Source organism: Copadichromis virginalis, linkage group LG9 (genome assembly GCF_057382275.1).
Source record: "Copadichromis virginalis isolate Kocher_CV1m ecotype Utaka linkage group LG9, C_Virginalis_male_GT1.1, whole genome shotgun sequence".
NCBI classification, from domain to species: Eukaryota; Metazoa; Chordata; class Actinopteri; order Cichliformes; family Cichlidae; genus Copadichromis; species Copadichromis virginalis.
The window spans coordinates 34,444,292-34,456,684 of NC_140626.1; the positions used below are offsets into that span (position 1 = coordinate 34,444,292).

The window sequence follows — 12,393 nt, forward strand, 5'->3', positions numbered from 1 at the left end:
GATGTCGCTCAAACGGACGAATGAACAGGCGTTTGTATCCTCCCCGGATCTGATGAACAGAGGAGGAGGAGCAGGAACAATGGAGGCGTAACGACACTCGCAATTTAATACCAGCTCCTCTTCCTCCTCCTCCTCCCGCTTTCATCTCCTCTGCTTCTCTGTGTCGTTTGGGTGTGACGGACTGAAACAGGAGATCGCAGCACAGACCGAGGGAACTCCACACAGACACACTCGCGCACACACACACACAGACACAGACACACACACACACACACACACACACACACACGCGCGCGCGCGCACTAATTAGAGAGCGAGACAAAGATGAAGGCAAACTGAAACATCCTGGTGTGTGTGTGTGTGTGTGTGTGTGTGTGTGTGTGTGTGTGTGTGTGTGTGTGTCTGTGTGTGTGTGTGTGTGTGTGTGTGTGAGGCCTTTACGCCACTGCTTAATCCTGTGTCGTGTAATTCGTCCTTTATCTTTTCCGTCATTTCTTGATGGCGGATCTTGAATGTATGTATACATGTATGTATGTATGTATGTATATATATGTATATATTGTACTATTCTTAGTTAGCGTATTGTCTGTCTTGTCTTAATGTTGGTTTAAAATGGAGCACTGTAACAAAAAATAATTTCCCCCAGGGATCAATAAAGTATTCTGATTCTGATTCTGAACGGTGACGACTAATTGGTTGCAAATGTGCTGAGTGGGCGGGGCTTCTTGTATTATTACAGCCACTTAACAAGATGATATGCCAGCGTTTGTTAAAGCTGGTGGGCGGAGCCTAGAGTAAAGGGGATTTCCAAGGTCACCCACACAGTGACAGTAAATGAGAAGTGTAAACGAAGACGTCCCATTGGTCTGTTTTCAAGATGTCTGGCGCTCAAAACTCGCAGGATGAGCTGTGTGTGTGTGTGTGTGTGTGTGTGTGTGTGTGTGTGTGTCTTCAGAGGTGCAGTATCAGTGTCTGGGGGTGTACCGTCATGGCAGCCTGTTTTCACACAGCATCGCTGAGCCACTCGGCGTCTTTGATTTCTTATAAAATATCAAATTGAATAGAATCAAAGTGCATCATTTTGGCCAATTTCACCTGTAATTTTACTTTTGTTGGGCTGTAAAGTTAGCGATGGTTTTAGAAATCGTTTTTATTATTTTTCTGTGTTTTGGGGAGAATGACGAGCAGCATTTCTGCACCTGAAAGATGACCGCAGTTCCTCTATCGTCCACTAGAGGCTCCAGCAGTGAGTCAGTCCCCATAGACTTCCATGTTAAAGCGAGGCACTGCAGTCCAGCCCGTGATCGAGCAGCTCAGAGAGCTTCCTTCAGCAGTGATGTTCTCAGTCTCTGTCATCACTGTGGACAGACTACGTTGCTTCAGCTCGTTGAGCTTTGCAGCATTGGTTCATGCACAGCTCTCTGAGCTCTGCACAGCAGCTCCATTCTCTCCTCCTTCAGCCGTTCTGTTGCAGATCTGCTCCTGTGCTCGGATCCCAGTCCTGCTGACTGGTCTGAGCTTCAGCTGTGGGACACACGTGCTGGTAAACAGAGGAGCTCATGGTCCACTCATCATCGCGCTCACTGCTGTGTGAGCTGTTTGGTCTCGTCTGTTCCAGCAGTCTTGTGCTTTTTTCAGATGCAGCTCTGCAAACTTGAGCCACGCTGCCATGACCTTTAACCTTTAACATGCTGACCGAGGCCTGATCTGACCTCACTGTGAATTTGCTGCAACATCCACACAGACGGAGTGGACGTAGCTGTGTGTGCATTAAGAAGCAGCGTCTGATGTGAGTGATGTGGGCGGGTTCAGTAAGCCTGCAGGCGTAAACGTGCACATACGGCCTGTGATGATCACGCGACACGTCACATCATTCACAGGTGATATCGAGGATATCCATCCGCCCCGAGCAGACGGCACAAAAGAGTTAAAAATTTATGTTTTGTGTCGATGCAGGCGGACCCCACCTCCACAGTGTTTGGGTGAGAAAGTGATTCATTCCTCTGACAAATTAATTTTCTTCTTTTATTCCCAACTTTATAAAAAAGGACTTAAAACAAGGGGGGGTTCAGGGAAAACGGCCTGCGGCACTCCTAAACACTCATGAATGCTTAACGAGGACGTGGAGACTGTGGCACTGTGGGAAACGAACACGGGACGTTTCACCAGCACGCCGTCGCTCGCATCTCGCACACAGAGCAGCGAGTTACGGCGGCAGGATGGAGAAGAAAAGACTGAAACAGACGGGGAACAAAACAAGAGGATCTGACAGTGCAGACACACACACACACACACACACACACACACACACACACACACACACACACTCAGCTGGTCAGCAGAAGGGAAATTAAGGGAGGCAGGGAGGGACAAATGAGGGCGACAGGGGTTAAAGGGAAGAATCACAGTGGAGGAATGTGATTGGCTGGATCGGCACAAAACAAAGCTGCAGGTTGTTTCAGATTCAGAGCCGCCGACCTTCGAAACACTGCCCCACCGTGCTGGTGTGTCCTTGAGCAAGGCGCTGAAGCCCCGCCCGCAGTGATCAGAGACGGCGTGCAGGAGATTTAAAGCTTTGGTTGAGCGAGCCTCCGAGCTCCTGCCGGCTCAAAACATGGACACAGCGTCCAGGCCTGAGAGAGACGCTGAAGGAGCGCCTCGTTTAAAAAGTCCAGCAGGGGGCGACACCTCTGGCTGTAATAGAAGTGGAAACTGCTCTTTTCTTCCCCTCGCTCATCACCCAGCCTTTAAAACGCCAACATTAAACCTCATCTCGAGTGTCCACCGCAGGACTTCGCTGTGAGACGCTCGTCTCAAAGTTTTCAGGGTTTTTTTGGATAGATTCTAAAAATAAAACGAGCTTTAATCCACATCAGGTCCACGCTGGTCTACACGGACACATAACAAACTGGTACCAACCCCAACCGAGACCAGCTCACACCTCCATCTTCATCTCTAAACCATCAACAGTCAGCTGGTCGAAGCTAAACTCCCAACAGCCAAAAACCCACAGATACAAAGGTTCATACGAAGGTTTTTGGAGGCTGAGGACAGGACCAGGATGTGGCTGACGTTACGAAGGAGCCATTCAGAGGCAGATATCTGATGATAAAAGCCAATCAGACGAAGAGGGGACACAGGTCTGTGACAGTGAGCTCGAATCTCAGAGGAAATGTCACAGCAACAGTTCAACATCATGATCTCACGACTCATGTTTCTCTTTATTTTATCAGGTGCTTCTTTATATATTTATCACATCTTTGTGTCAAAGTAAAAGTGCTCTTCGTTGTTGATGTGAACTCAACAGAAGAAAGGATAAATGATAAAACCAACCTCCTGCAGGATGGACGTGACTGAGGGCCGGGCGTGTCTCTCTGCTGGCCCCTCCATGTTTAGTGTGCAGTGCCGGTTTTGCCTCTGAGCCAGGGGATGGCGTGCGTTTAGTCCGGGAAGTTTTCCTTTACTGGACGCTTATCCTTGGCCTTGGGTGTGTCCGTGAGCTGGATGGGTACACGGATGCGCGGCCTCAGTTTTATGGACGACTGAGTTGATGTTGCACGGCTCCCGGAACGAGCTCCTCGCCTTCTGCTATTCCACACATCTGAGTTTTGTTGTCTTTGTGTCGTTCTTGTTCAGGAGACCTCGCACTGCACCCTGCAGGGAACAGCTGTGATTGGCTCGTGCAGGCGTGTGGTCAGGCCCTGATTTAGTTAGCGCTTCATTTGCTTTTGCATTCTGTTGGTGGAGTGGGAAATGCGCGAATCCAAAATCCCGATCGAGATTAAATTGGTGTTAATGGTGCGGCCCCAGTCTGCATGCAGCCTGCTTACAGCTGCCACACGGATAATCTGCATGTTTGTAACGTGCACTGAGGAACCGGCCAGCTCAGCCTGGCTTCCTCTGGAGAAATAACAGGTTTTAAAAGGAAAGTGCTGAACAGAGTAAACTGTATGTGTTTTGGTTCTGAGCTTCAGGCGATGAAGTTTATGTAAACTGATAAACCTCCTGAAAGAGCCCAGCGAGAGAGAGCGCCACAGAGAGGGAGGAGTGAAAGCAGATGAAAGTTTGAACTTGATGGAAGACGCTCCCGTTAATTGTCTCGAGCTCCTTCTTCTCTCTTTCAGTCTTCGTTCGTCTGATCTAAACGCCTTCGTCTTCGGCGTGTCGTGTGGAAGCGGTGACGGACTGGCTTCACCTCTCCGTACATGATGCACCTGAAGTTTACATCATCTGATGCAAAAGATTTCACACAGTAATGAACCCTAACGTCTTTGTTTCTGTGGCAACCGTGCGGCCAGAAAAAAACTCGCCTGCCACGCAGATATTTGTGCGTGCGTGTTTTGAATATCGGCGCGTGTAAATAGCGGTGACGTGCTTATATTTCTTTACATCATCTGACATTTGAAAGTAGGAGAAGATGAACTCGCTCAACCGAACTTTGTCTGCAATCTGTCAGGATGGAAATGTGGTGATCTCCGTCAGGCTGTGGTTACATAAAGGACTGCGAGGTTCAGTAATCACATGACCCTGGATGAACAGCTTAAAACAAAAGACAATAATTAAAGGGAAAAAATCTCTGTGTGTATTCAAACCAAGCTGGAACCTCCAGTGAGCACAGACGTGGATCAGTCCCCACAGACTTTGGGTTAACTGAAGGAGATTATCTGACAACCACAGTCAGATCAGGGGAGAAAGCCTCGCCCCTCAGGGTTCCTGGGGTCTCCTTTACAGACAGGGTGAGGACCTCGGCCATTCAGACTAAAGGTGGTTCGAGTAAAGATGAGATGCCTCCATGACACCTCCTGGGTTTGGTGCTTCAGTCACGCTGTACCAAGAAGAGTCCCGGGCACAGTGGAGACGACATCTTTAAAGAGGAGTTTATTCAGCTTACCAATCAAACTGTTAGCTGATAACTTGCTCTGCACCTTTTCCTCACCTGCTGGTGAGGTTTGAAAGGGCAGGTGGTTCGCTGTGGCTTCATCCATGTTTGATATAAAGTCTGTGGTCTTTGAGGTCAAAGGGCACCAGGACTACATATCCAGACATTGGCTAGTGTCATCAGCAGTGTCCCTGCTGTGGTTCATTGGTTACTTTCTTAGGCTAAAACTGTGCATGTGATAAAATGAACATGTTGAACACTAAAAATAAGCTCTAGGAAACTTGAATGAGCTTCAGCAGAGACTGCAGCAGCCTGATCGGGGAGATTGGTGGTTTGGCCGTGGCTCTGTTTTCTTTCCTCCCGCGGCGTGACTTTCAGGACTAAATGTTTATCCGAGGCGCTGATGTTCAGAGAGTTAAATGTGTTTTTGCTGCCTGCTGCTCTGCTCTCGTCTCCTGACAAATGGAAAGTCTGAAACAGCATGGAGCGCTCCTTATGCTCAGTTTATTATCTACCTGAACACCTCTCATCCTCCGGCTTCCCTCGCTCTCCATCTCTTCCTCTCCGGCACTCGGAAGCCTCCGTGAATTTCAGTTTGACAGCGTCGTGACGTCCGAGGCCCTCTGTCTTTTCATCTCTCTTCCCCTGTTTTCTCTCCCTCACAGGAGAAAACCTCATTTTCTGTGTCTGAGCTGCTCTGCTGGCTACCTCCAGGTTTCCCTCCGTCGCTTCATCTCTTTCCTCCCACTTTCAGCGGCTCTTTAACTTCGATTTTTGCCGTCTCCTGCTGTTCAGGGCAGCATTTCTTTTTTAACCGCACACCACTGTGGAGGATTTTCACCGAGATTAGCAGCTATTTCCACAGTTTCACCATCCGCCCACCATCCAGGGATACAGCATAGTACAAGATCCCAAATTATTTTTGGGTGTTGTTAATGCAAACATGCCCAGCCCACTTACCATGGTAGGACGGCAGCTGGTGTCTGTAAAGGCAGAAGGAAACCACACATACTTGCTGTCGAGATCCCGTGTCCGAGATCACGATTGATTGAGAAGTCTATTTTTGGTAAAGTTAAACAGCAAACATGAGGAAGACTCGGTTCTGTTTTCAGAGTGTTGATCCCAGTAAAGGAGTTTTTGGATGTGCCTCACACACCATCTGTCTGCTGTTTAATATCACCCCAAACAACAGCCTCCTAAATGAAAATCATTTTCTGTAGAAAAAGGTATAATGTTTATGAATGGTGGATTAACTGCAGGCTTCTCGTGGCTGTTTATTGTATATTTTAGGATAAAACCACAGGTTGTTTGACGTTTATTGGCTTTAACCTTCATAAATCAGACAGACATTTTTTTATCTCAGTGTTAGTTTTGCAACCAGCACATGGCTCTGTAGTGTGGTGGATTACACATTCGCTGAGCAAGCTCGTTCAATTCAAGGCAAGGACACAAATCCCCTCTATAGTTTGTGTCACGAAGGGCATTCGGTATAAAACTCCTGTAAACGCCAATATGCACATCTACCTGCTACAGCGACCACCACATAGACACCAACAGATTAGCCCGAAGTACCTTTGTTAGTTTTGCAACCAGCAGATTGAAAGTAATGCCAGGGTTATACTAGATGCCAACTTTAAAACAGCAACCTGCAAGACTTCTCTGCTAGGTTCAGACTCTGAAGAGTTCTCGGTTAATTTTAGACCCTGAAGAGCTTTCGGTTAATTTTAGACTGTGAAGAGTTTTCGGTTAATTTTAGACTGTGAAGAGTTCTCGGTTAATTTGAGACTCTGAAGAGTTCTCGGTTAATTTTAGACCCTGAAGAGCTTTCGGTTAATTTTAGACCCTGAAGAGCTTTCGGTTAATTTTAGACTGTGAAGAGTTTTTGGTTAATTTGAGACTGTGAAGAGTTCTCGGTTAATTTGAGACTCTGAAGAGTTCTCGGTTAATTTTAGACCCTGAAGAGCTTTCGGTTAATTTTAGACTGTGAAGAGTTCTCGGTTAATTTGAGACTGTGAAGAGTTCTCGGTTAATTTGAGACCCTGAAGAGCTTTCGGTTAATTTTAGACTGTGAAGAGTTTTCGGTTAATTTTAGACTGTGAAGAGTTTTCGGTTAATTTTAGACTGTGAAGAGTTCTCGGTTAATTTGAGACTCTGAAGAGTTCTCGGTTAATTTTAGACCCTGAAGAGCTTTCGGTTAATTTGAGACTCTGAAGAGTTCTCGGTTAATTTGAGACTCTGAAGAGTTCTCGGTTAATTTTAGACCCTGAAGAGCTTTCGGTTAATTTGAGACTCTGAAGAGTTCTTGGTTAATTTGAGACTCTGAAGAGTTCTCGGTTAATTTGAGACTCTGAAGAGTTCTCGGTTAATTTTAGACCCTGAAGAGTTCTCGGTTAATTTGAGACTCTGAAGAGTTCTCGGTTAATTTGAGACTCTGAAGAGTTCTCGGTTAATTTTAGACTGTGAAGAGTTCTCGGTTAATTTGAGACTCTGAAGAGTTCTCGGTTAATTTTAGACTCTGAAGAGTTTTCGGTTAATTTTAGACTCTGAAGAGTTTTCGGTTAATTTTAGACTCTGAAGAGTTTTCGGTTAATTTTAGACTCTGAAGAGTTCTCGGTTAATTTGAGACTGTGAAGAGTTTTCGGTTAATTTGAGACTGTGAAGAGTTTTCGGTTAATTTGAGACTCTGAAGAGTTCTCGGTTTGGTTTAGGTTTCAAAGACTTTTTTGGTTTTGTTAGTTAATTGGTTTGTTTTTGATTTGTTTTGTTAGGATAAGATGGGTTTTGGGTTCATCTTGTCTCATTTTGACAGTCTAACAGTTTTGTAGCAGGGCCTTCGCTGATTGTTACATGATGACAGGAGCCCCTGGGCTCTAAAACACATCTATTTAAATGATAGCTGGTACCATCTCAGTCAGCTCTTTAAAGATTAACATCATAGACACAATGTATTCATGTTTGTATTTAGCTCGTTGTTTCAGAACAACATATATTTTATTTAGTTTTACTGAATGATGTTTGTCGGTGCGTTTGAGATTTCTCACTCTGAGCCTTTTTCGTTGAATACGAATGAGAGAGATTTGTTGCACATTTGTCCCTGTGTGCAGCTTTGATGGTTAACTGCACCTTTCATAGACCGTTATGAATATGGATGTGGTTCCATTTGACTTGACGAGGCTCGATTAAGTTTAGAGCACATGTCTGGATTGCAGAGACGCTGTCAGAGCAGCAGCTGTGATATTTCAGACTTGGCATAAGGAGGCTCTTCATTCAGTCCTCCTCAGTCTGCCGTGCGAGCTGGATCGAGTGCAGCAGTGTGATGTTAATCTTACACCTCCTGCCTGGTGGGAGTGGGACTGAAGGTCAGCCAGTCACGACTCAGCAGGGAGAGAGGAGTGCGTGCTCATGGTTTCCATACAGCTCCCACTTGTTCTGTGTGAGCGGGTTTGAAGCTGAGCCGATGGATTTGAAGGTATATGAGGAAGGCTAAGTTTAGCTTCCCATTATAACTCTCATCACTGTGATTGTCTTTATGTAGGAGAGAGCTCTCAGGAGGCTTCGGCGTGCCAAGCCTCGCTGCATATGTTTTACAGAATCCTCATATCTTTCTAAATGAATGATAATGAAAACTCGAGTTCAGTTTTATTTAAATGTGGTGCTTCACAGTGAGACAAAGACCCTGAAGCATCAGAGACAGAACCCCGATGATCAGACGAGCCTCGTTAACAGGAGTAGACCTCCAACAGAACCGAGCTCAGGGAGGGGCGGCCTTCCACTGAGGCCGCTGTGGCAGGTCAGGGGGGAAGACGAGGAGCTTATCATAGTGGACAGATATCATAGATATCGGAGCTGGAGCTGTGGTTCGAACAGCACCAAGTCCGGGAACAGGAAGAGGAAACATACAAAAGTGCAGCCGTGCACACCTCTGGGAACCAAGCTGAGCTCCTTGGTAGTTAAAGGTGCAGGTGTGAGCGGTCCTGATTACAGCGGGACCCTTACATCAGTGTCTGACAACGGAAACACTTTCATGTCCTTAGGAAATATATTAAATACATCTCAGTGACTCATTCACTCTCAGGCTTCGCTGTCAGGCCGAGGATACTGTAATCTGGAGCAGCAACAGATCGAACCATCAACCTCCCAGAGAACGTTGGGATTGGAGGAGATGATGGGTCTGAACAGGCCAATCACAGGCGCTGTGGTCTGCATCGCTGTGATGTGTAGTTACATTTCTCTGAACAGTTTAGTTTCACGCAGAAGCTGAAATGTTCTGCTCGTGAAACACTTCCTGTTACAGACAGAGCGCCGCGGCACATCGTGTCATAACATCTCAGGATGACGGTTAACGGCAGATTAACGTTGGTTAAAAGCAGATTAACGCTGGTTAACGGCAGATTAACGCTGGTTAAAAGCAGATTAACGTTGGTTAAGAGCAGATTAACGCTGGTTAACGGCAGATTAACGCTGGTTAAAAGCAGATTAACGCTGGTTAAAAGCAGATTAACGTTGGTTAAGAGCAGATTAACGCTGGTTAACGGCAGATTAACGCTGGTTAAAAGCAGATTAACGCTGGTTAACGGCAGATTAACGTTGGTTAAAAGCAGATTAACGTTGGTTAAGAGCAGATTAACGCTGGTTAAAAGCAGATTAACGTTGGTTAAGAGCAGATTAACGCTGGTTAACGGCAGATTAACGCTGGTTAAAAGCAGATTAACGCTGGTTAACGGCAGATTAACGCTGGTTAAAAGCAGATTAACGTTGGTTAAGAGCAGATTAACGCTGGTTAACGGCAGATTAACGCTGGTTAACGGCAGATTAACAGTGGTGTGTAACTCTGATCTCTGAAATGTTGAAAAGTCGAGACCCAGAGTTACTGTAGTGTTCCTAATAAAGTGGCAATCAGCCATAAATGTCATTTCTGATGTGAGGTTAAGATCAGTGGAGGTGTGGCCTGATGGCCTTTCCCTCACCAGCAGCCTCTGAACTCAATCGTGAACCTGTTTGACTCGGAGCCTGAATTTCCCAGCATGCTCTGCTTTCATGAACCCTGCAGTTTGAACTGGGAGACAACGGTGAAGCATTACTGGGTTTACTGGTGTTTATTTGGAGCTGCTCTCCTTCTACTATTCATGAAGTGACGGCAGCTGGAGCAGAGAGACGGATGTGAGCAGATGTGAAACGCAGGAGAGCGAGCGGCTCAGACACGACGAGAGCGAGCAAGGCCGTCCCTTTGTTCGAGCTCAGCCGCAACAATTTACATGAGAGCCAAGCCTCCTCGCAGCCGATTGGCTCACAGAGCCTCCCGCCTCATCTCGCCTCACCACCACCACCACACTACCCTCCCTCCCTCCTACACCACGCTTCAGCCAATCAGGACCTCACACACTCTGACCGGGCGAGCGAGGGGCTCCTCTGATGGAGAGAAAGTAAAAGAGGTTTTTTTTTATTTGTGGTGTATGCGAGGGGGGGGGGCTAATAGATGAGCTGGAAGGAGGTGCAGGGGACAGTTGTCTGTGGAGTGATTGTGCCCCCTGGTGGTGCTGCAGAGAAATAACCACACACATAAACGATCCCATCACGGGAACGTCGTTGATCCTGTAAGCTTTAAACACGAGACGACGATCCATGAGCTCTTTAATCAATCAATCAATTAATCAATCAGCAGCACCTTCACAGATGGCAGACACAACATGTCCTGATAATCAATTTAAAGTCAGTCAGAAGGTGAAACATCAAAGTTTCACATCAGTTTTAATTAAAATCTTAAGTGATCAGTATTATAGATTATATAATTAATCTATAAATAGATCATTTATAAAATATAAACTAAATAAAATGAAACCATGTAAATGAAGAAATGACTTAAAGAATAAAAACCTGAAAGAAAGAATAACGTGGAATAAACTGAGTGATTCTAACATTCAAACAAAGTGAATCAGAGAAATATTTTTGTCGTTTCATAAATCTGCAGCCCGTCTTTCCTGCGCTGCACTCGCTCTTCAGTGCCCGGGGAGTGTGTGTGAGCTCGGTGACTGCGACAGGTCACGGCGCTGATCAAATGCAAACCGTTACAGCGTTCAGCGCGTTCTGCACTCAGCCTCACTGCGGTCCAGCTGTCGCTCAGGATCTGCTGTCCTCGAGCGTCCAGTGAACTCAGCGTTCAGGCGGAGGCAGCGAGAACGTCCAAGTGTTCTGGGCCACGCTGTGCCGCTCCGCCATGCTTCAGATAAACACAAAATCAATCATGAGCTGTTCCTCCAACACACACACACACACACACACACACACACACACACACACACACACACACGCTGCATTTGTACAGACAGTCCAGCTGTCCACACTCTATAATTGGCTCTTCTATTTGACAACAGAGTTCAGCTCAGCACTGTTGACATAACACAGCAATGAGGCTCTCTGGGCATGAGACACACACACACAGACACAGACACACACACACACACAGACAGACACACACAGACACACACAGACACACAGACACACACAGACACACACACACACAGACACAGACACACACACAGACACACACACACACACACACACAGACACACAGGCTCGCAGAGCTCGGTCTGTGGGTCTGACCCTGAGGGGATATTTCCACGTCTGCGTCGATGATTCAGACGAGGTTAATAACCATTAACAAGTTAAAATCCTTTGATGTTTGTGTGTGCGCAGGTCTCCATAGGGAAGATGTACGAGGCCCAGAAGACTGTGGTCGATTAACAGGAGGCGGAGTCAGACAGAATTGACATCAGCGAGCAGATCACTGCCCCGACCTCCAAAACCAAGAACGCCCAGCAGCTCCTCGTCTGGATTTAAACTCTTTAATGTCACTGTGAACGGGTGGGAGAGGGGAGATGCATTATGGGAGATGTAGGAGGGTAGAGGTGGAGTTTAGTGCTTGAGTTTTGTTTTCTGGGACACACCAATCAGAACGTTTGATGAGTCACGGGTCAGCGATGATGCGTTCACTGAGAAACTGAAACATTGGTAAATAAATTCACTTTAATCAGAGTTGGAGCAGATTTTCAGTTTAAAAGCCTCCAGATGAAATAAAGATGAATGAAGCGTTCGAGTGTTTGAGTCTGAATCACTGTGTTCAGCAGGTTGCTGGTTCTATGCCAGCTGTCGCAGGTGAGAGGCGGTACACCTGGACAGGTCGTCCTGCATGTCTGCAGGCTGCAGCAGGGAGGACATGCTCCACACAGAGAGGCCTCCACCTGCTGGGAGGTGATGGTGCTAACCTCTGCACCATCGCACCTCTTCAGCTGCTGCGAGGTTAATGATGCTAACACACCGCTGGAACCGGCCAATGAGCATGTTTGAACACACCTGAGTCCAGCTGTGAGCTGAAGCGTGGTCAGTGGGAGGAGGAGGTGGAGCGCTGCTAATAATAGAGCCTTGTTGGTTTAAGAGTGACCCAGTTCCACAGAAACGTGGTGTGAGAGATCACGTTGCTCAATCTGAGGCCGCCGTTTCATCAGACGAGCACAGGA

General features: G+C 46.7%; 1 protein-coding gene across 1 annotated transcript in view; it reads left to right on the forward strand.

Annotated features, from left to right (window-relative positions):
* lyrm4b (LYR motif containing 4) overlaps positions 1-11,969 on the forward strand; it is a 44,946-nt gene extending 32,977 nt beyond the window's left edge. The window contains exon 3 of the mRNA XM_085469157.1: positions 11,573-11,969. Within this exon, the coding sequence (XP_085325283.1) occupies positions 11,573-11,620 (48 nt within the window). The 3' untranslated portion in view covers positions 11,621-11,969. The remainder of the gene's footprint in view (positions 1-11,572) is intronic.
* Positions 11,970-12,393: the final 424 nt, after the last annotated feature.